A 23130-nucleotide genomic window follows, 5' to 3' on the forward strand; every position below is an offset into this window, starting at 1 on the left:
GTCAAAAAATTAAGGAAAAATTCGATTTTTTTCTTCGTTTTTTGATTATAACTTTAAAAAGTATTCATTTCCGAGAAAAGTTGTACTGACATAAAAGTTGCGTAATTAAATTTCCTATAATATAGAGTTGGTTAAGAATTTTAAAAGTCACCCTTGTTGCAAAATAGCAATAATTGCGAAAAAAAACATACAAAAACAATTATTCGCCTTTTACGTTTTTCAACCATTTATGCTACACTTAGGACCTTCATATTTCACCCAGAAAAACTTTATAATACAGTTAAACAATACGGTTAATTTCATTAAGATCGGTGCAATAGAGTTTGCAAAATAAATTTTGAAATCCAGCTTTCGCAAAATAAATTCGTTTTTTCAAAATGTTACAGGACTGAAAATAAAGCAGATAGCAAGTTTAAATTTTTTTGCGTATAGAAGTGTACTGTAACTTTCATTTGAAATTTGCAAAATTAAAATCGATTAACTACCACGGCGTCAGGAATTTTTTTAAATAAACATTAATTATTGGTGCTACGCGCAGGACAGCGGATAGTTTGCTCTGATTGGGCATTCCAATGACCTTTTATAATGATTGATACATTTTAATTTTTATTACATTTCAATATAAATAAATAAATTTGTTTATTGCAAAATAAAAACACATACTCTATCCTTTGAAATAACACTTTTTTTAGCAAAAACTTTCTTTGTTCATATATTTTAACTTAGAGAATAAAATTTTATTATTTTTAAACATATACAATTGTTTAAACAATATTTCACAAACAATAATAAAATTTGTTTGATTTTTGTGGAATTAAAATATTAAAATACAACAAAATATAGAGTAAGAAAATAATATATTAGATAAAGATTGGAAGAAATTTTGGTGGAAATCAATTTGTGTGAATCGAACACCGCTGTCCTGCGCGTAGCACCAAAAATTAATTTTTATTTAAAAAATTTCCTGACGCCGTGGTAATTAATCGATTTTAATTTTGCAAATTGCAAATGAAAGGTACAGTACACTTCTATAAGCAAAAAAAAAATCAACTTGCTATCTGCTTTATTTTCAGTCCTGCAACATTTAAAAAAAATGAATTTTTTTTTGCGAAAGCTGGATTGCAAAATTTATTTTGCAAAATCTATTGAACCGATCTTAATAAAATTTACAGTGTTGTTTTACTATATCATGAAGTTTTTCTGGGTAAAATATGAAGGTCCTAAGTGTAGCATAAATGGTTGAAAAACGTAAAATGTGAATACTTGTTTTTGTATGGTTTTTTTCGCAATTATTGCTATTTTGCAACAAGTGTGACTATTTTTTAAATTTCTAATCAATTTTATACTGTAGGAAATTTAATTACGCAACCTTTATGTCAGTACAACTTTTCTCAGAAATGAATAGTTTTAAAGTTATAATCAAAAAACCAATAAAAAAATCGAATTTTTCCTTCATATTTTGACATTTTGAATATTTAAACAATGTTCCGGACCATTTTGAGTGGGAGGATAACTCAAATATTATTATTTGAGTTATTTTCAAGCAATTTATGCAAAAAAATTTGAATCCCCTCTCAACGTCCATCTCAAAACAGATGCGCCCTGGACTACTATTGATAAACGATTGACTATTTTTTTCTTTCAGTCATGGTAACAAAGAAATATTCTCCTGTAGAGGCATCAAAATTTGCGTAGACTGGTTCAAATCTCGCGGACATAAAGACATAACAGTGTTCGTACCGAAATGGAGAAAGGAATCACCTCGGCCCGATAATCTCATTAGAGATCAAGATATTTTGGCTGAACTTGAAAAAGAGAGACTGTTAGTATTTACTCCTTCGCGGCTAGTAGGTGGTAAACGGATGGTGTGCTATGATGATCGGTAAGTAGAAAAATTGATTTGTCTGTGTACAGTGTACACTTATAAAAACCTCCAAAATATATGTCAGTAGAGATCAATAGACCCTGCAAATAATTGCAAGTAAATTGTATTGCGTTCTGTTGTCATCATTTTAACAAACATTGTTACTATACAAAGTCAAAATAGTTGTATAAGACGTACTGCTACATTCTTCTTCTCCTTAGGTTCTATCATCCACTTTTGGACATTGTATTGCGTTCTGTTGTCATCATTTCAACAAAAATTGTTACTCCAATGTATAAGACGTACTGCTACATTCTTCTTCTTAACCTTCTATCATCCACTTTTGGACAGGGGTATGTCCCAACTCCTTCCATTAATCTCTATCCTGAGCAACATATGTCGAATTTGTTCGGGCTATTTTCCTGATGTCATCTACCCAGCTTATCTGTGGTCTTTCTCTTAGTCGTCTACCTTTATAAGGTCTCCAAAATTGTATGTATTGTGGCGTTCCAACGTTGGTCCAACTGTTACATTACATATTCACATATTAGACTTAATATAAAGTGAAGCCTACAAAAAAATTGCGCAGAGTAATATATTATAAGTATTTCCAGCAAAAGATATCCAATATCCAAAAATGGGTGTATCCCCCACCAAATTTAAAGTAAAACTTCTATACTATATAATACACCATACCCGTTCTGTTTCTGCACTATCTCGTAACAGATTGTCCCAGCGTTTCTCAAACTTTTAATATTTTTGTCCCAATTTTGTGTATCTCGCGCATATTTGACCCATTATATTAACATCAGTTTTGTATTTATCATAAAATATACTCATTTCTGGTTTCTTATGTACTGCATCAGACGTCTTATCATATCTTGCTGGGCAAAATCACAGTTTTTTTAGGGACAAGAACATATGATAACTTTTTCATGAAAGCCAAAAAGAGTTGATAAGGTTTCACTTGTTTTCGAAGCTTACATTTCTCGAGGAATGTATCGAGTTTTTTTTGGAATTTTTCAAAGTGCCAACGATAGAAAGGTTCCACGAAAAAAGAGCTTTAGCTTAAGACAAAGTCTTGAAAAATCTATCCATACTTATATTTCGACCAGATCCTTTGCAAGCTACTGCAAATTCTTTGACAACTCTTTCTTCCTTGATTGACTTTTCTAGTATTATATACACTGCGCGTCAGAGAAAACGGGCACCCCAAAAATGGATCCTTTTGATGTATCGTATCTCCTAAACCTATTGTCCGATTTAAGTAATTTTTTAATATGTTATAGCCTTATTCTTTAAGAATATCGCTGTAATAATATTGTTGCTAAACAGTTATATTTTCATTGTATACCGGGTGTACGAATCAAACTGCGATATTTTCGCAACACTTTGTGGAATATTCTAGCATTTATAAAATACTGAAATTAAAACCCTACTATAGCCTCAGGTATTCTTAACATTCTGTTTTTTGATTCATTCGCTTATGTTGGATAATACAAAAGTTAGGTACTTTAACAACTGGCCATGTTCTTCATCAGTACAGGGTGTTTCTAAATAAGTGCGACAAATTTTAAGGGGTAATTCTGCATTAAAAAAAAATGACAATTTGCTTTATAATCATATGATCGCAAAAGCTTCGTTTCCGAGATACGGGATGTTGAATTTCTTCTGACAAACTGACGATTTATTTATTGCTTTAAAACAGGTTGAGATATGCAAATGAAATTTGGTGGGCTTTAAGACGGTCATATTACCCATATGCACGCCAATGGTGAACATACAATTCTTAATTGTATGTCAAAAATGTGCAATAACTACGTCTTAAAACCCACCAAATTTCATTTGCATATATCAACCGGTGTTAGGGCAATAACTAATCCGTCAGTTTGTAAAAAAAATTCAACATCCCGTATCTCAGAAACGAAGGATTTGCGGACAAGTGTTTATAAAGCAAACGTTCATTATTTTTTCATGCAGAATTACCCCTTAAAGTTTGTCGCACTTATTTAGAAACAACCTGTACTGATGAAGAACATGTCTAGTTGTTAAAGTACCTAATTTTTGTATTATCCAACATAAGCGAATGAATAAAAAAACAGAATGTTAAAAAATCCTGAGGCTATAGTTGGGTTTTAATTTCAGTTTTTTATAAATGCTACAATATTCCACAGGTTGTTGCGAACTTCCACAAAGAAAAAAAAACACAGTTTGATTCGTACACCCGGTATATAATGAAAATTTACCTGATTAGCAACAATATTATTACAGCGATATTGATAAAGAATAAGGCTATAACATTTAAAAAAAAAAGAATGTGTGTGTACTTTGTACGCACGTAAGAAGTTATACTTCTACTACATATTATGTGATTTTTAAGGCAATACCAAAAATTTAAAAAAGTAAAAGAATAAAACGCACACAAACACATTGAAAAATGCCACAAAGAAAAAAATGATTTCTGAACGATAATAATTGTTGGCAAAAATTTTAAATACGCATTTTCTGAAAAAAGAATTACAGTGGAACCTCGATTATCCGTCTCTCCATTAACCGTCACCTCTGTTAACCGTCAGGGTCCGTACATAAGTTGTATTCACTACAGAAGTAAAAAATGAGTCATAAATTCATTTTGTTTGAGCATTGCGATAAGTCGATAGGCCAAGTGAAATTCGCTGAAATGTACAGTTTTGCTATCACCATATTTTAAGAATGAATTAACTGTTTTGTTTTCGTGGCCTAAAGATGACATAAAAGAATGGTTAATTTGTGATGAGGACGCAAAATTGTTGACAGATGATGAAATCGTTGAAATGGCAACAGAGGCGGAGGAAGCAGATTCAGAAGCTGACACAGACTACAGTTGACAAATTGATTAGGTTGTACGAACACAAATCTCTCTTATATTGTCAAACAAAACATACAAATAAAATTTGAGAGCTGTACTATGAATTTTGAATTTTTTTAATGTTCTGTTAACCGTCTTTTCGATTATCCGTCATACCCTTGGTCCGGTGCCCTGACGGATAATCGAGGTTCCACTGTATATAACAAATATACTTACAATCATAACATGCATAAAAAAATAAAAAAATAAAACTTGCATCGGGAATTGAACCCTTGAATTTCGTGCCGCTTTGACTCGTAATCGAAGCGTAGACTCACTCGTCCAATCCTACATTATTTATCATGTGGAAAAATACGGTAACTGAACGGTTTACTGTTTGACACTTGTTTTGAAAATTAAATTATGTAGATAAATTTTGTGGAAGAAAATATAAAAATATAACAGAACAGTAAGAAAACAATATATTAGATGAAGATTGGTAGAACTTTTGTTGGTAATCAAATTAAGTATGTAAATCAAAGCATTACATACCTACTAGATAAATAAATCTACGCCAAAAAATCACAATTTAAAAATAAAAATCGAACCTAATTTGGGATTTCTCTCTAAAATCCGCATTCTTGAGAAAATAAATGTATGTATTTCAACCTAATCCAAATGTATAATTACAATATGATTATAATAAAAACTAGTTACCAAATTAGAATGAGTTTTCCTTGTCCAAAATAGTCCAAAAGTCCAAAAATATAGGTATGTGAAAACTATTTAAAAAGGCAGTATAGGTAACTAACTTTTGTTTGTTGTTTCTTTTCACACAAATTTTAAAACGCAACAACCATAAATAATCTAACTACAGCTGTGCCACAGCCGCCGCATATTGAATAATTTTTGACATGTCATTTGAACATCCAATCAGAACAAAGTTATAATGCGCATGCGCCCGGTCGCTAGGTTTTCCCATATTAAAATTTACCCTCTATCGCCGGTAAAGAAGTATAACTTCAAAAAAATTCTTAAATCGGACAACAGGTTTAGGAGATACGAGACATCAAAAATGGCCCAATTTTTGATGTGCTCATTTTATCTACCTATCTTGACTATATAAATAATTCCTATAACCAGAAAACCATTTTCTGCATCACATATCCACCACACTTTTATACCATAGATAGGTAGAAGGCTTCGAAGTCATATACTGAGTGAATTTCGTTCTTCCTCGGAAAGGAAAGAGCTCTTCATCGATAGTTATATTTTCTGTTGACTTGTAATTAGCTGCTAAGTTTGCATTTAGCATATTCCAATAATCAGCTATTGGTGCAGCTTTACCATTAGCTGTGTAATAAATAGGTACTACTACACTACACGTCTTACTCATCTGAGTGGTCAATACTAACGAACCTAGACTGCTTTTGAAATGTGTATGCTTGTTTCACATATTCCTTGGGTATAAAAGAATATAGAGAGCCTTCTTTGTAAGTTGTCTAGTAATTATAATTATTTAAAAAAACGAACAAAGAGGTACTTCGGCGTATGAGTAAACAAAAAGAATTACCTAGTAAGAATAATCAAAGAAAGAAAAATACTATATTTGAGTCATGTGTTGGGAAGTGAAAGATATGAATTACTTCAAATCATATTTGAAGGTAAAGTACAGGGCAACACATCAGTAGGAAGATGCCAGTGGCTGAAAGACCTGAGGAGATGGTTTGGCCGCTCATTTGCAGAAATTTTTTGTGCAGAAGTTTTCAAAGTTACAATTGCCATTTGGATCGCCATTCTTCGAAAGTAGACAGTGCAATGAGAAGAATAAATTAATAGATGGGTACCCCGTTGGTCAATAGTGTAAATTTATTTGGTTGACAACACAAAGATTAATGTAATACTGGATAAGGAAATGAGTCGAAATATCTTTGGCTTTATAACAGTTCCAAATACTGATATCTAGTAGTTTGTATATGTGAAGACTCTATGTACTGGGCCTGAAGATGAAGCATAAAATGTAAACTTCGAAACCGGTTGCCCCATGATTGTATAACAACTAATAAATAACATACAAACTATAAGATTGCGAGTATTGACTCATTTCCTTATCCAGTAGTATAATCGACTCGCATTGGCAACCCTTTCATCATTTAATTAATGTAATATTTGTTTCAGGTTTTATTGTACTATAGTATATATTAATATAAACTTTTTTACGCAGATACATTTTAAAATTGGCAGCCCAGACTGACGGCATAGTAGTAAGCAACGATAACTACCGAGACCTCTGTCAAGAAAACGCCGAGTTTCGCAAAGTGGTAGAAGAGCGCATTCTGATGTATTCATTCGTCAACGATCACTTCATGCCTCCCGATGATCCCCTGGGCCGATCGGGTCCCACGTTAGACAATTTCCTGAAATGCCAACCAAAGAAGGGAGATCCTCCTCCACCGTGTCCGTACGCGAAAAAATGTACCTACGGCAATAAATGCAAGTATCATCATCCTGAGAGAGGACCTTTGCCCCATAAGAGTGTAACGGAGAGATTGTCGGAACATGCACAAAGACATTTACAGGTAAAATTTAAATAACAACTTGTTATGATTTCCAATACTTTATTTTACGTTATGAACGGAACGTTGGGCTTATTCAGATCAATGTTGCCAAACCTCTCAGGCACGTGTTGCTACCAGACTGTCAATATACGATTAATTCTAATCAGACGGCGTGGCATCGGCGCGCTTTTATCGTCCATAAGAAATACGTAGCCCTATCTCCGCAACATTGCATTTGTAACGTGAAACGGTTTATGCAGTTAAAAACATTTTTAAAGCGTTGATATAAGCTTTCTTAGTGTGAAGTTCCATGTTTACATTTGTAACAAACAAAATTTACTACATATCGCTAAACATTTGCAGGTGATTCCTTCTGAGGTTGTTAGTGAACAAAAATTTCAGAGAGCAGTATTGCAGAAAAAGTAGAAAGATTTTCACAAAATCAGTGTCTTTTACATATTTATTATGAACCATTGATTTCTTTATTACAAACGTTTTAAACGTAGACGCTATTGCTTGTTTCTGCATTCAAGAATTTTCTGAGAAAGACCTTTCAAAATTATTTCATGAGAGTCGGTTTGGGAATTATAAAATATACCCCTATACAGTCAAAGACGAATCGAACTAAGAAATCGTGATCAAACATTACAGAAATAGTTTAAGATGTAAACGATATACACTTAAAGGCAAATAAATTAATGTAGAAAAAAATGGATGACAACAGACAAATATAAAACGATAAATATATCAATAAGAAGGAAAATCAGCGAAGCGAAAGAAAAAGAAGCAATGGAAAGATGCGAAAAAATTAAGACTCTACAGTCAAAGTACGATAGTCACAATGTACATGGGAAAGTGAAAGAACTCAAAGCTGGACTAAACTGAAACTAAAACGGAGATAAAAATGAGATCTAACTATTCCGACGGAAACAACATCTTGGACAAACATAGTTAAAATAAGAACGTGGAAAGAATACCTAGAGAAACTATTTGAAGACCAAAGAGCTAACACCTTTGAGCTATAGTTTAGTTTTTAACCAGGAGGAGTAAACTAAAAAGACAGATTCACACCCAAGAAGGTCACTAGAATAATAACCAAATACATCTTCTTTTTTGGTTGATCTAGTCGGCCCTCAACGGTAATCCATAAATATTATATTAAATTAATACGTCGCTAAAGAGTTCCAAAAAAAACTGCTTTTTATATAAAAGTAGACTAACAATCTAAAAATTAAAGGAATAACACAGAAAACACAAAAATCGTCGATATAACTTAATTCTATCTATCTATAAGCGAGGTTCCTACAGCCTCTGCCGCTTCTCGCATTTCGACCGCCATCGTTTTCTGTCCATCCATTCGTCTTCTTTGATGGCTCTATCTTTCATGATGTGCCGTACATTTTCTTCCCAGGCAACTGAAGGTCTTCCCCTTCTTCTTCTTTGGTGTGGTATGTAATTCAAAGCTTTCTTTGGCCATCTATCTTCATTCATTCGTTTCACGTGACCATACCACACTAGTTGTCTAGTTTCAATTCTATCTACACTGGAATATACAGTATGTGTCCTCCTTCTAATATCTTCATTCCTGATGTGATCTTTTTTAGATATACCACACGCTCTCCTTAGATAATCCATTTCTACTACTTCTATTCTTTTTCTATCTTTTTTTGTCATCTGCCAAACTTCTGCCCCATAAGTCATAATAGGCTCTACCAAGGTACGATAGATTGTCAATTTCGTTTTTTGTCTTATATCTTTAGACCACAGTAGAGAGCTTAGAATGTTTACCGCTTTTTTGCCCTGCTGCGTTTTCTTTTCGATGTCTCTTTTGGTAGTGCCTTCTTTAGATATTATAGATCCGATATTACATCTTTTTGTGGTTCTAATTTCTAACTCTGGATCTTCTTCATCATCCCCTATTTTAAGATACTCTGTCTTTGACATATTCATATTGAGGCCCCATTTTTCATATTCTTTCTTTAGTTTTCTAAACATGTAGTCCATGTCTTCCTCATCATCTTTCTCATAACTTAATTAACCTATGAAATGTCACTAGTGTCAAAATTTGATAAATGTCATTAGTGTCAAAATTTTATGACAGTGGAGTAAACTTGCCTGCGGTTGGACCAATTACAAACAAGCAATACAGCGCGGTAAATTTGAATCACTCCTCTTGGTTAAAAAACAAACCATAGTAGAAGAGGTAAATTCTAGGCCAAGGATATTACAGCAGGAAGTTTACTCTGCAATAACACAGCTACAGCTAAAGGATGGGAAAGCAACAGGCCCCGATAATATACAAACAGAACTACTCAAACTAATGGACGAATACAAATTCATAGCAATAATAACAAAGATATTCAACAACATGTACAAGTCTGGAGAAATATCAACAAAATGGCTGAAGTCAGATGTAGAGTAGCCTCTTACACAATTAATTTACTTGTTTAATAAAATATAAAATATTACTTTTATCATAAACTGAAAATATGTTTTTTAAAGTTTCATTTGTGTTAACATATATTTTTAATTTAGGCGAGGGAGGGTGACATCCGAAAAACTCCTCTGGGTCGGACTCGGTCGAATATTCCTCCTCCTAAAGAACCCCAGCACGCCGTTGTCTCCAAGAGTCGCAGCGTAGATAATGTAGGTGCTTCCTATATCCAATCTCAGCCACCGACGCTTCAAGAAAACTTGCACAAAAAGCTGCAGCGACAGCTCACCTTGAATCCAGGTAATTATCAATAATTGTAACTTTGTTTTCTAACCTATTATTTAAATATGCTTCTCATCCTAAAAAACTCTTTAATGTTCATCTGTATAAGAAGAGTGTAAATTTTGTTTTTACAACACACACCGGCAAAATTAAAGGAACACCTTAAAAATGGGGCATGTTTGATGTCTCGGATTTCCTTAACGAGTTGTCCGATTTGAGTGATTTGTTTAGTACGTTATAGCGTTATTTTTTAAGAATATCGGTGTAATAATATTGTTGCTGGAGAGGTAAATGTCATTTTATACCGGGTGTAACAATCATACTGTGTTTTTTCCATAAAGTTTGGAACACCCTGTGGAATATTCTAGCATATATAAAATATTGAAATTAAAACTCAATTGTAGCCTTAGGTTTTCTTAACATTTTCTTTTTTGATTCATTCGCTTGTGTTGGATAATAAAAAGTTAGGTACTTTTTCATCAATACAGGGTGTTTCTAAATAAGTACGACAAACTTTAAGGGGCAATTCTGCATGAAAAATTAATGACCGTTTGCTTTATAAACATAATATGTCCGCACATGCTTTTTTCCGAGATACGGGATGTTGAATTTTTTCTTACAAACTGACGATATTTATTGCTCTAAAACCGATTGAGATAAGCAAATAAAATTTGGTAGATTTTAAGAGGTAATTATTGCGCATTTTTTTGGCATACAATTAAGAGCAAACAGTAGCGATTAACAGGTAGCAACAAACGCGTTCCAAGATTGCGGCTCTAATTTTGAATATTTTGTCGAGATATTTGGCATACATATTCGTAATATATTAAAGAATGGCGGTACAGAGCCCAATTTCAGAAATATGTTAGTATGTGGAAATTACTCTATAACTAAATAAAATATTGAAAAAAGGAGCCTGTACCGCCATTAAGAAAGACAAAAAATACACTTTCTTCAAATAAACTTTTTTATCCCGTGCCTAGATTTTGTGTCACATTGGAACTACTAAAAATCGATTTTTTTATAACAAGAAATCGAACGTCACTGACTTGGCAACATTTCGCGCCTCCACACACTCACATGCTCGTATCAACCCCAGCCCCGGGGAACATGTGTGTTCCAATGGAAAAGTGGAACCCACATGTCCGAAGATCAAACCGGTCACACCCCGTAATGGAGTGGTACCTATCTGACCCCCCAAGCTATACCTCCACCCCTCCCCATCGAAGGACATACCGAATGGGGAGGCGTTGATCTTAATGTTACTTTGGATGCCCTGGGTAATGGGACACCCTTTGTATGACTTCATGTGGTTAAGCCACCTGGTTTTAGGGGTAGCTAGAAGAGCTTTTCTCCCTATTAATGACTAAGTTAATTTTTTACTTTACTTTTGGACTTGAGTCCTAAAAAAATGTGTTCCGGACATCAAGGCACCAATCTAAATCGGTGTCTTGCTGTCCAGACCGTGTGTGCTCGGTCACTCAGCCGGCGAATTGGCAAAATAAATTTTGTTCTCCTCGACGGCTGAGCGCCCGAAAGGTGTGCCCATCAAGCCCACGTCTGTCGGTACGTGACCTTGATGCTCACATTCCGCGGCTATGGTCCATTTGACCTACCTGAAGGGTACTTAGTGCCTGAAGGGCGACATTTGTGTTTCGATATTCTGTGGTTATCTCAATTTTTCATTCTTAAGGGTTTCCTCTATATCCAGCTAACTGCTGTCTAGGCCGTCTATGTACCGTTCTTTGGTTTTCGTCGTAGTTAGTCAATTCTCTTAATAATCTGCTAGGATGGTGTCTGATATTGTTAAATATTTCATGTGCTCTTTCGTCTATCATTCTCAGGACTTTCTTTTGTTGCGTATGTCCAAATACATATCTTAATGGGACATATGTAGGTATATTCAGAGCTTCCCTGATCATGTGGTTTTGGATGGTTTGTATTTTTTTCTTATTGGTTTTACACGTGTGCCCCCATGCGGCTGAGGCGTATGTTAGAGTTGGCAACATTTCGCGCCTATGTGTATAAAAATTATTGTTTTTGATAGTATAAACGTCACTGTCAGTGTCGAATTACCGACGCACTGTTACCTCACTTTTGAAAGTTCGCAGATCTTTCGCAATCTTGGACCGCGTTTGTTGCTACCTGTTGATCGGTACTGTGTGCTCTTAAGAATTTTATATTCACCATTGGCGTTCATACGGGATGCATCTAAACATTCCGTATATGTATTTGGAACCTAGGAGTTTTCTATTGGTTCGTTGCAGCACGCGTTCATATTTTAACCAATAGGCGGCGAGGTCCCAAACGCATATACGGAATGTTTTTCGGTTCCAAATTCATATACGGAATGTTAAATATGCGTACACCGAAAAAGATAAGTTTTTATTAGAGTCTGTTAAAAGGAGATTAATTTTAAAATACTTGTTACTGTATTATTAAATAAAAATAAAACAATTATAGTATTCGGAATGTTATTTGGTGCGAAATTCATATACGGTATGTTAAATATTCGTAGAAAAAAAGAGGATTTTTATTAAAGCCAATTAAAATGAGACTGGTTTTTAATAGTATATTATGCAACGAGCATTTAATGATGGTCATTATGAAGCGAGTATAAGGGATACGAAACGAGTCGCCTAGTGGCGAGTTTCGTATAGAGTACGAGCTTCATAATGATAATTAAATGCACGTTGTTTACACGATTTTTTCTATGATCGTTCACAAAAAAATATATTCAAATTTATTAATTTTGTAACGCAAACAAATTAAGTAGTTTGTCAGTCTGACAGTTTGTTTACATATTGAAAACTGTCAAAGAGTATGTATTTGATTCGCCATTGGTTACTGCGCGTGTGCCACCTTTATCGCGAATGTCATATCGCGATTCTATTGGTTAAAAATCCGTATCCTAATGAAAATATGTATCATAATGAAGTTCATTATGATACAGGTAGTGACATCATGATTGATATTTTATAGTGTGAGAATAGAAAAATTATTGTTAATGTATTATTAAATATCCACAAGGAAAAAGGTTTTCCTGTAGTTGGCTGTATACCATATAATACAAAAAAGAATAAAGTCCTTTATAAAAAGTCTATATTTAAAATCCCTAAAAAGGGCTACATCACAGAACTAGTTTTAGATTGATTGACCAATCATCATCAGTGCTTTCCTAAAATGAATATAACCTGATAAAATGATGCAAAGGTTTTAAAATTTTGACTGCGTTTAAAAAAAGTCGTAGGTTATACCTACTCACGTGCCCTTACCATTCTAACCACCAAAATATAATATTACAAATTTTATTTACATATATTACATAATTACAAATATTTTGGTGGTTAGCATGTAAGATCACGTGAGTATAACGTACAACTTTTTTTAACCGTAGTCAAAATTTTAAAACCTTTGCACCATTTTATAAGGTTATATTCATTTTAGGAAAGCACTGATGATGATTGGTCAACCAATCGAAAACTAGTTCTGTGATGTAGCCCTTTTTAGGGATTTTAAATATTGACCTTTTATAAAGGACTTTAAAGGACGTTTTTTTGTATTATATGGTATACAGCCAACTACAGGAAAACCTTTTTCCTTATGGATCTTTAATAATACATTAACAATAATTTTTCTGTTCTCATACTATAATATATCAATTATGATTTCACTACCTGTATCATAATGAACTTCATTATGATACAGATTTTCAATATGATACAGATTTTTAACCAATAGGATCGCGATATGACATTTGCGATAAAGGTGGCACAGGCGCAGTAACCAATGGCGAGTCAAATATATACGCTTTGACAGTTCTCAATATGTAAACAAACTGTCAGACTGACAAACTACTTAATTTGTTTGCGTAACAAAATTAATAAAGTTGAATATATTATTTTTGTGAACGATCATAGAAAAAATCGTGTATACAACTTGCATTTAATTATCATTATGAAGCTCGTACTCTATACGAAACTCGCCGCTAGGCGGCTCGTTTCCTATCCCTTATACTCGCTTCATAATGACCATCATTAAATGCTCGTTGTATAATATACTACTAAAAACCAGTCTCATTTTAACTGGCTTTAATAAAAATCGTCTTTTTGTTCTACGAATATTTAACATACCGTATATGAATTTCGCACCAAATAACATTCCAAATACTATAATTGCTTTATTTTTATTTAATAATACAGTAACAAGTATTTTAAAATTAATCTCCTTTTAACAGACTCTAATAAAAACTTATCTTTTCCGGTGTACGAATATTTAACATTCCGTATATGAATTTGGAACCGAATAATATTCCGTATATGCGTTTGGGACCTCGCCGCCTATTGGTTAAAAAATGACCGCGTGCTGCAACGAACCAATAGAAAACTCCTAGGTTCCAAATACATATACTGAATGTTTAGATGCATACGGGATATATCTAAAATGTTTATAGCCATGTTCTTCATCAATACAGGGTGTTGCTAAATAAGTGCGACAAACTTTAAGGGGCAATTCTGCATTAAACATTAATGACCGTTTGCTTTATAAACATATGTCCGCAAATGCTTCGTTTTCGAGATACGGGATGTTGAAATTTTTCTTACAAACTGACGATTTATTTATTGCTCTAAACCAGGTTGAGAAGTGCCAATGAAGTTTGGTAGGTTTTAAGAGTTAGTTATTGCGCATTTTTTGACATACAATTAAGAATTTTATATTCCCCATTGGCGTGCATACGGGTATAAACATTTTAGATATATTCCGTATGCACGCCAATGGTGAATATAAAATTCTTAATTGTATATCAAAAAATGCGCAATAACTACCTCTTAAAATCTACCAAATTTTATTTGCTTATCTCAATCAGTTTTAGAGCAATAAATAAATCGTCAGTTTGTAAGAAAAAATTCAACATCCCGTATCTCGGAAAAGAAGCATGAGCTTGGAAAAGAAGAAATTTTTCATGCAGAATTACCCCTTAAAATTTTTCGCACTTATTTAGAAACACCCTGTATTGATGAAGAACATGGCTAGTTGTTAAAGTACCTAACTTTTTTATTATCCAACATAAGCGAATGAATCAAAAAATAAAATGTTAAGAAAGCCTAAAACCACAATTCAGTTTTAATTTCAATATTTTATATGTATATGCTAGAATATTCCACAATGTGTTCCAAACTTTAAGAAAAAAACACAGTATGATTGTTACACCCGGTATAAAATGACATTTGTCTGTCTAGCAACAATATTATTACACCGATATTCTTAAATATAAAGGCTATAACATACTAAAAAAATTACTCAAATCGGACAACCGGTTTAGGAAATCCGAGACATCAAACATGTCCCATTTTTAAGGTGTTTCTTTAATTGTGCCGGTGTGTGTATTTAATTTTTTTTGTTTAGTATATTTATAGATTAATTTAGAAATTTGAAAGCATGCTCTATCCTCCTTATTTGCCCGGTTGCAACCCAAGTGATTATAATATTGTCTTTGGATATCAGGACCAGGACATAATATATTATGTAAATTGTGATATTGTTTGTTCTTAGACTGAAGCTTTATTACTGAATGCACTTCTTTTGCGCTAGGGTGTAGTACTTTATCTTGAGAGAAAGAATTTATTTCAAAGCCGTAGAAAACTTTCAAATTGTAATGTCATTATCTGGTGAGGAGCTAGCATATCGAAAGTTCTCTAATATTTTCCAGGTAATAGCCTCGCACTTCATGGGTTTTATACGGCTTACATATGAGTTCAGACCACTTCTGCTAGGCATTCATAAGAATCTTGTCTCTAATACTAATTAATCGCGTGTATTGGTTGGAAACTCAGTACTACAGTTTCACATGCTTTACTACCCACTCTCCATATTACATTTTATCAAACCGATAGGCAACCCTGACAAATCAAGACATGACATGCACATGCCTGAATATTGTGAATATATCTATTGGCTGGGCAGGAGAGGTTTAAATAATCCTTCCCAAAACCATTGATAGGACGTAATTATGTTTTCTATGCCTATTTCAGCTCTCACTTCTTTGCACCACCTTTGTACCATCTATATACCAGCATAACACTCTTTTCAAAATATGGATCATTTCTTTAAAATTCCCTTCGTCTAGTAACAAGTTTCCCAACATCCCTCCAACTTTACTTCCATGATTACAATTCTAAAAATAGTTTGGTGTACTGCTCTCATGGTGGCACTCTTTCTCATCACAAGGTGCAGAGGAGGAAGCCAAACAGTATGTTGTAATCTACTTAGTTGACTGTTTCGCCGACTTCTTCTCTCGAAGACAGTACAAAGGTAGATAGATTTTCATTCCAAAAACACCCAATTTCCTATGCTATTTCAAAAGTAGTTCATTCCTAGAACATTGGGATTGGATTAGAGGTGGTAAATAGTGATGACTGCGAACACTAAATTCATTCTCCATTTTAGAACATTTGTATGTGTCCTCTATTGTCTGTCAATAACCACATAATTAGTATCAATCACTTGCATTTGAACGCTAACATCCAAATTATTAGATCTTCTTTAGCCCATTTCTATCCAACTTTTGACATACATGGGCCTTCTCCAAGTCTTTCCATATATGTCTGTCCTTTGCTGCGCTTTTCCAGTGTGTTCCTACAGCTTTTAAAATATCGTCCTTCCATCGCATCTGAGGTCTTCCTTTTCTTCCTGTCCACGGTCTTCCGTTTTGTATTTCAGCATTCCATCTAAATTATTAGATATATTTTTTAAAATATGTTTCTTCAGGTGCCGATCCACGATTGGGCGTGAGATATCCAGCGGTTCCCCCGCCTCACACACAGCCAAGTGCTGCAGGTCAACTTCCAGGATTAACTGCAGCTCCTCCGTCTTCGGCATTTATGAATCCTCCTCCAGGTTGGGACGTACATCAGCACGTGACAAGAATTGCTTCCGCGCCTGATTCTTACAGGCCATGGCCTCCACAGCAACATCCACAACACAGGTAAGAATATGCTATTTAATACTATATTAATTTCTTCATGTTGTTTTAATGAACTATAATAATAAAGTGCTGGTGTTAGTGTAAACTTAAAAATGATGAAGGGATTATTACTGATGTGAAGATGTCACTGGACCAACAACAGTCTTTTTCTTCTTTAGGTGTCGTGTTCGATTTTAGACGTTGGCCGTCATTATGTTTACGAGCTCTTGAAACCTTTCTCTATCGACTGCTGTGCGAAATAATTCTTCTACTGTGGAACCACACCATTGTCTAAAATTACGCAACCATGAAAGTTTCTTTCGACCAATCCATCTCTTTCTCTCCACTTTTCCTTGTATTATAAGGCAAAGGAGATGGTATTTAGGTCCTCTGATTATATGGCCGAAGTATTCTGTTTTTCTCCTCTTTATGATGTTTATGAGCAGACGTTCTGAGTTCATTATTTGAAGAACATCTTCATTGGAAGTACACGACTTCATTGGAAGTGTGCGAAGTCCACGATATCTTTTGGAAACAAACATACACGTTTTTTCGGAACTCTCAACTTTTTTATAAGAGAACGTTCATACAAAATAGTGCCTCTCTAGTTCCTAGACCATCTCCATATCCAAATTGCTTATTACCCATTCTACTTTCGCACAGTAGGAATACTCGGTTTTGTATAATTCGTAAAAGTATCTACATCCAACAACTATTTAATGATTAAAGAGAAGAACTGTCATTAAAAACCACATAAAATGACGATCAAGTACTCCGTCGATTGACAAACTGGAATAATAACTACTGAATTACTGGAATAACTGCTTTCCTCAGCAGATTATACTATTTTTAATCAAAAAAGTACTTTTTTGTTGTGAACGACTAAACTCAGTGAAATGAAAACCACCTCGGGTCAACCAGTGAATTCAGTGGGACCTTGTCTCCTTCTTTCTGAACAAGGTATCATAGTGCTGCTGCTGATTTGAAATAGGCTCTGTATTTTAAACGTAGCATTCAATCTACTGACAAAAGTTTATTTCTTTGAGTTTCAACCGTACATAAATTTAAGATTTTAGATTACATATATGGAAACCAAATATATACATTAAAGTCATGATTTTTCCAGACATATGCAGAGAATATCCAGCTGTTCCGATACTCAGCTAAACATGTGGCCTCCCGTTTGGTCGCAAGGCAGCTCCCATCACTTAGCCAGCTCTCCCGTCCAAGAAGACCGTAGAAAGTTGCACTACCATCTGGCGGCCATCTTTCCTGAAGAACAGGTAACGCAAGCAATGCAGATGTATCCGGATGAGACGAATCCTCAAAAGATCTGCGCTGCTATACTTTCCATGTTTCCCAAAACATAAAACTAATGTAAGATTAGGATAGTTGTGTATCACGAAGGCTTATTAAACTAAAAGTTGTAATCAAGGCAACAGATAGTCACGTTGACATGTATAATATAATTGTATTATTTTTTTATATTGTTTTAACTCTTTCAGTGCCCATGCCGACAGTGTGTCGCCACGAGGGTGCCGACAACGCACGAGTGTCGGCGGTAGTACTGCGTTACTAAATGGACCATTTAAGTACGTGGTACCAGCCATGTGGTGTTTGTTCAAGAGGGGCACCGAACGTGTTAACGAAATATTTATGTAAAGATAGAATCTAGCTAACTAAGAGGTCAGATTATTCTGATGCTTTTTTCTACTAATTTATCGATACTCCTTTTTCTATCTGTGATATTTTTTCATAATATATTGACTATTTTTAACTGTTATTTTTTTAAATTCTCAATCTTTAATAACGTACATCTAACAATCTTTAACCTCAATTTTCAATAATTTTTCTTGAAACCAAAACATTGATGGAATGTATGAGAATAAACATAAAAATACTATATGATTTTCTCAGCAGAAAAATATATGCACTACTACTACTACTACATCATGCTTTCCCCGACTAAAAACATGTGAGTTAGCAATGTGATTAAAAATGGAGCAATAAGAAATTACACCGCACACATCTTATGGAAAATATAATGTCACTCAAATAAAATAAAATTTACATAATAGATTGATCTCGAAATTACAATAATTTCATATTGATATAAATAAATCTAAAATCGAATGGGAATGTACGTGAGTCAAAAAGAGAAAAAATATTTTGTAATTCGGTACTCCATAAATCTTTCTAAGGGATTAAGGCAGAGGCTTACTCTTATAGATAATAAAGTCAGTATAATTTGGCCAGTGGTGCAAAAGTATATACTTTCTCTAATCGGCTTAGCTCATGCTGAGTAAGCTCTTTGCAATAGCCAGTAGACTAATAAATAGTATTTATGAATGACAGTTTTATGAACAATAAAAATAATAAAAAAATTATAGAAGAATAATAAAAATTTTAAGTAAGCAGTAAATACTTTTCCAAACGGATGGAAATAAAAAAAGCTATCTGGATAAAATCAGAGCTAAATGACGGATACCTCATTAATTTGATGTTTTGAGTAATGAAAACGTCGTTTATTCGTTTTCACCTCGTGAAAAATGAAGGTTAGTTTTCCTGAATTCTTTTAATACTTCTGGTGGAAAACTAGTTCTAATTTCCCACAGACCCAACGTAGAACAGACAGTTCTATGTTGTCCTAATGTTATAGTAGCTACAAGTTGCGCAAAAATAGACGACTATCTGCTTTGAAGAGCATCTTTCCAAGAAAGCTTTTGTTAGATTGCCAATATCTAAGCCGGTGGAAATATTGCTGAAGTGAAATATAATTGAGTGAACATTTTCAGGGATTTTAAGTCGCCGTAAATACGGCAAATAGCATTTGAATAAGAAAAAGCTGTGAGCGCGTTAAGATGTAGATCTCATACTTGTCGTTTGTATAGTTTGACTAACAATCTAAACGATTAGTTATTATTTATTGCTGGTAAACAGTTAAACGTTGCTTAACGCTGTTGCTTAACGTTGCCTGTCAGGCCCATAGATATATTAACAATAGATCAGGCTAGTTATAGGCCGCTCAATGCACCGAAGTGTAACGCCAATATCAAGTACAGTGGTTTAGCTATCTTTGTCTGTCGTACGAGTGTGAGCGTATCTACCAAGAGGTGGGAATAATGGAACGACACAGACACAGCGGCAGCGGCCATCATATGCTAAAGAGAGAAAGCTAAGCGCCGGTAGAGAGAGACAGATAGACCTCCGACCCGAACTGCTCCGCGTTACGCTATTTTTCGGACCTGGCCTAATCTACCTATTATTATATCTATGGTCAGGCCTCGCCCATATGGAAATTCATAGTCATTTTATTTAAAAAATCCACAAGGAAAATAAACTTCCTGTAACTGGCTGTATACTATAAATCACAAAAATACTACATTTGTTGTAAAAGGTATATTTTAAAATACCCTAAATAAGGGTCCCAAAACAAAACGTTTTCGGATTAATAAATCCATCATCAGTGTTCTAAAACCCAAAAATAGCAAGCCTGAGCCACCAAAATGTGTTGGGTAAAAACCCTTTAAATGTAAAAGATTATGTTATGTTATATATTTATATAAAATGCAAATGATGTTCTAGATAAGCCTGGATGTTACCCAGGGCAACACAGAACTCTTCCCACGTGGTTGGAATTTTTTTTGGAGAAAACCTCACATATTGGATTTCAATGACCAACTGACAACTGAATGCAAGTTGTCAGTTGTCAGTTGGCCATTGAAATCCAATATGTGAGGTTTTCTCTAAAAAAAAATTCCAACCACGTGGGAAGACTCCTGTGTTGCCCTGGGTAACATCCAGGCATATCTAGAACATCATTTGCATTTTATATAAATATGTAACATAACATAATCTTTTACATTTAAAGGGTTTTTACCCAACACATTTTGGTGGCTCAGGCATGCTATTTTTTGGCTTTTAGAACACTGATGGTGGATTTCTTAATCCGAAAACGTTTTGTTTTGTGACCCTTATTTAGGGTATTTTAAAATATACCTTTTACAACAAATCATTTTATTTCGCCCGTCCGCTGGATGGGTAAATATAAAAAGAAGAGCCAATCTTCTTTGCATAATATCTACGTATCGGCAAGGGTTTTAGAAGATTCAGGTTGACTGATAAAATTACTAATTTACATCGACTAATGGGTAACTACATGATATTTTTTTATCAGCAATGACTAATACTGAGTCTCAGTCTTTTAGATAGTTGTTAACACTATATACCGGTGTTACAATATCCCTAAAGTGAAGTAGTAGTTTTCATAATTTGCATTACAAGATCTCAGACGTTGATTTTTTACAGAGTAAATGCTGGACAAAATAATTTACACACAACGATTCAACAATTAAATTGCATATACTGCTCTCAAAACTCGTAACGATCTCTATGATAGAAACCACCACGCTTTGTATTACCTTGTATTCCTATTATTTACTATCGATGATCTTTCTTTTATACATCAAAACATAGCTGAACATTGTTGCCCTGGTTACAAGATTGAAGTTTTCTCGAAGTATTGTATGTCTCGTGAGTGAAATTTTGTTTATTATACAGCAGAGTCTGGAGTTTGTTTCGTGTCTCACTTTATTATTAGCCTTTGTTTATAGAGTCAAGGATGGAATGCATGGCGAACGTTGTTTTTGTTACTTTGGCATTTAATTTTTAAATAGTTGATGGAGTCGACAGGTACTTGACGAATAGTTATTTACAAATAAATTACTAAAAACTACTGATTTCTAAATTGGGAACAAAAGTTTAACTAAGAATAGATTTTTGGGGGGACTACTGTAGTCTGTAACAGATCAATTAAAAGAAAAATTTGATTTTTTAATATCAATCAATTTAATTCAATATTTTCAATACAGTTTGAAAAATTTTATTTTATTTTACATACAGTAGGTAGTTTATTTAATGTTAAATTTTCGTCAGGTGCCTCGCTCTTGATGATGTGATGTTACACTTGGAATTTGTAAAACATTTTTACGTACATATTGTTAACAACTGTAAGTTGTATGTTTTAAAGAACAATTTTTTTAACAGTTTTAGATATATGTATTTTTGTTATTTAGTGTATAGCGAGGAAATTGATATGAAATGAATTTTATTCACGAAGTCTGTCTAATGCCAGTATAAAAGTAAGGAAATTGATTAAAAGGAGACAATGCAATTGGCCCTTTCTAGAATTTAATTGAAATTTTCAATTTTGTTGATATTATATCCTTGACAGTTAGTCAGTAGAACCGTATTCGTTAATAGATACAAAAGTAACTTTTCGTAAAGTAAAAAATAACTATTTTATATTTAATTATGGGTACATTACCGCTATTTATTGTTTGATCAAGAATTCATCGTAATTTACATGTATGAAGGAGAAAAGAGAACAATTTCAATACTTTATTACTGTAAACCGTGCAGAAAATGTAAACAGAACACAAAGAGCTCATGTTGTTGTGTGGTACTTTTGAGAATTTTCAAAAGTAAACATTTGTTTATAAGATCTGCACAGCTTGTTAGGAAAAAGTATGTACAAGTATTACGGTCTCCTTTACTAAGATGTTAATTATTGATTATTTTCTTCATCCTGTACATCAATCCTTTATGATGAACAAATATTAGATAAGTATATCTCAAACTAAAGACAAAAGAGATTTTTTATAATGGTGTTTCCTTTTTTATTTGGCAACACTGCATATGTAAAGCAATATGATTCCCTCTGGCCTTGATTAAATTGTCTCTAACGATTCACTACAGCTACCTACCACATCCATCTTACCAGTTTTTGTTACGACAATTTTTAAGCTGATAAAAATATATTCAATGTACCGTTTGAATATATTTGACTGATATGTTTTTAATATTACATAAATCATGTTTGACTACATGTTTTCATTAATTGTTTTCAACCACTGAGATGACACAAAATCAATACTTTTGTAGCTTATAATTAACGCTTTCATTAATTATAACTCGTTGATATTACTTTCACTTTAGCGCCCCACGTTGGGCACCAATATCTTGCAGTTGACTTAGAATATTAGGCATCAATAATATTCTTTGCAGTTCCAATCAACATGTTTGCAATTGTCCTAGTCAGTGGTTCTCAATCCCAATTGCCCCAATCTACTTTTGGGTCGATTTAAAACTGATATATCTGGTTCATATTCATATTTTCAACTATTTTCCCATATTGAGGCT

The 23130-nt window shown here is 33.7% G+C and overlaps 1 protein-coding gene across 3 annotated transcripts in view; it reads left to right on the plus strand.

The window, feature by feature from the left end:
• LOC114329052 (probable ribonuclease ZC3H12C) overlaps window positions 1-18706 on the plus strand; it is a 184130-nt gene extending 165424 nt beyond the window's left edge. For all 3 annotated transcript variants that reach the window (XM_028278066.2, XM_028278067.2, XM_028278068.2), the window contains 5 exons: window positions 1646-1882; window positions 6916-7270; window positions 9785-9983; window positions 16734-16950; window positions 18056-18706. In XM_028278066.2, coding sequence (XP_028133867.1) covers window positions 1646-1882; window positions 6916-7270; window positions 9785-9983; window positions 16734-16950; window positions 18056-18299 — 1252 coding nt within the window. In that variant the 3' untranslated portion in view covers window positions 18300-18706. The remainder of the gene's footprint in view (window positions 1-1645; window positions 1883-6915; window positions 7271-9784; window positions 9984-16733; window positions 16951-18055) is intronic.
• The last annotated feature ends 4424 nt before the right edge of the window (window positions 18707-23130 follow it).

Source organism: Diabrotica virgifera, chromosome 7 (genome assembly GCF_917563875.1).
Source record: "Diabrotica virgifera virgifera chromosome 7, PGI_DIABVI_V3a".
NCBI classification, from domain to species: Eukaryota; Metazoa; Arthropoda; class Insecta; order Coleoptera; family Chrysomelidae; genus Diabrotica; species Diabrotica virgifera.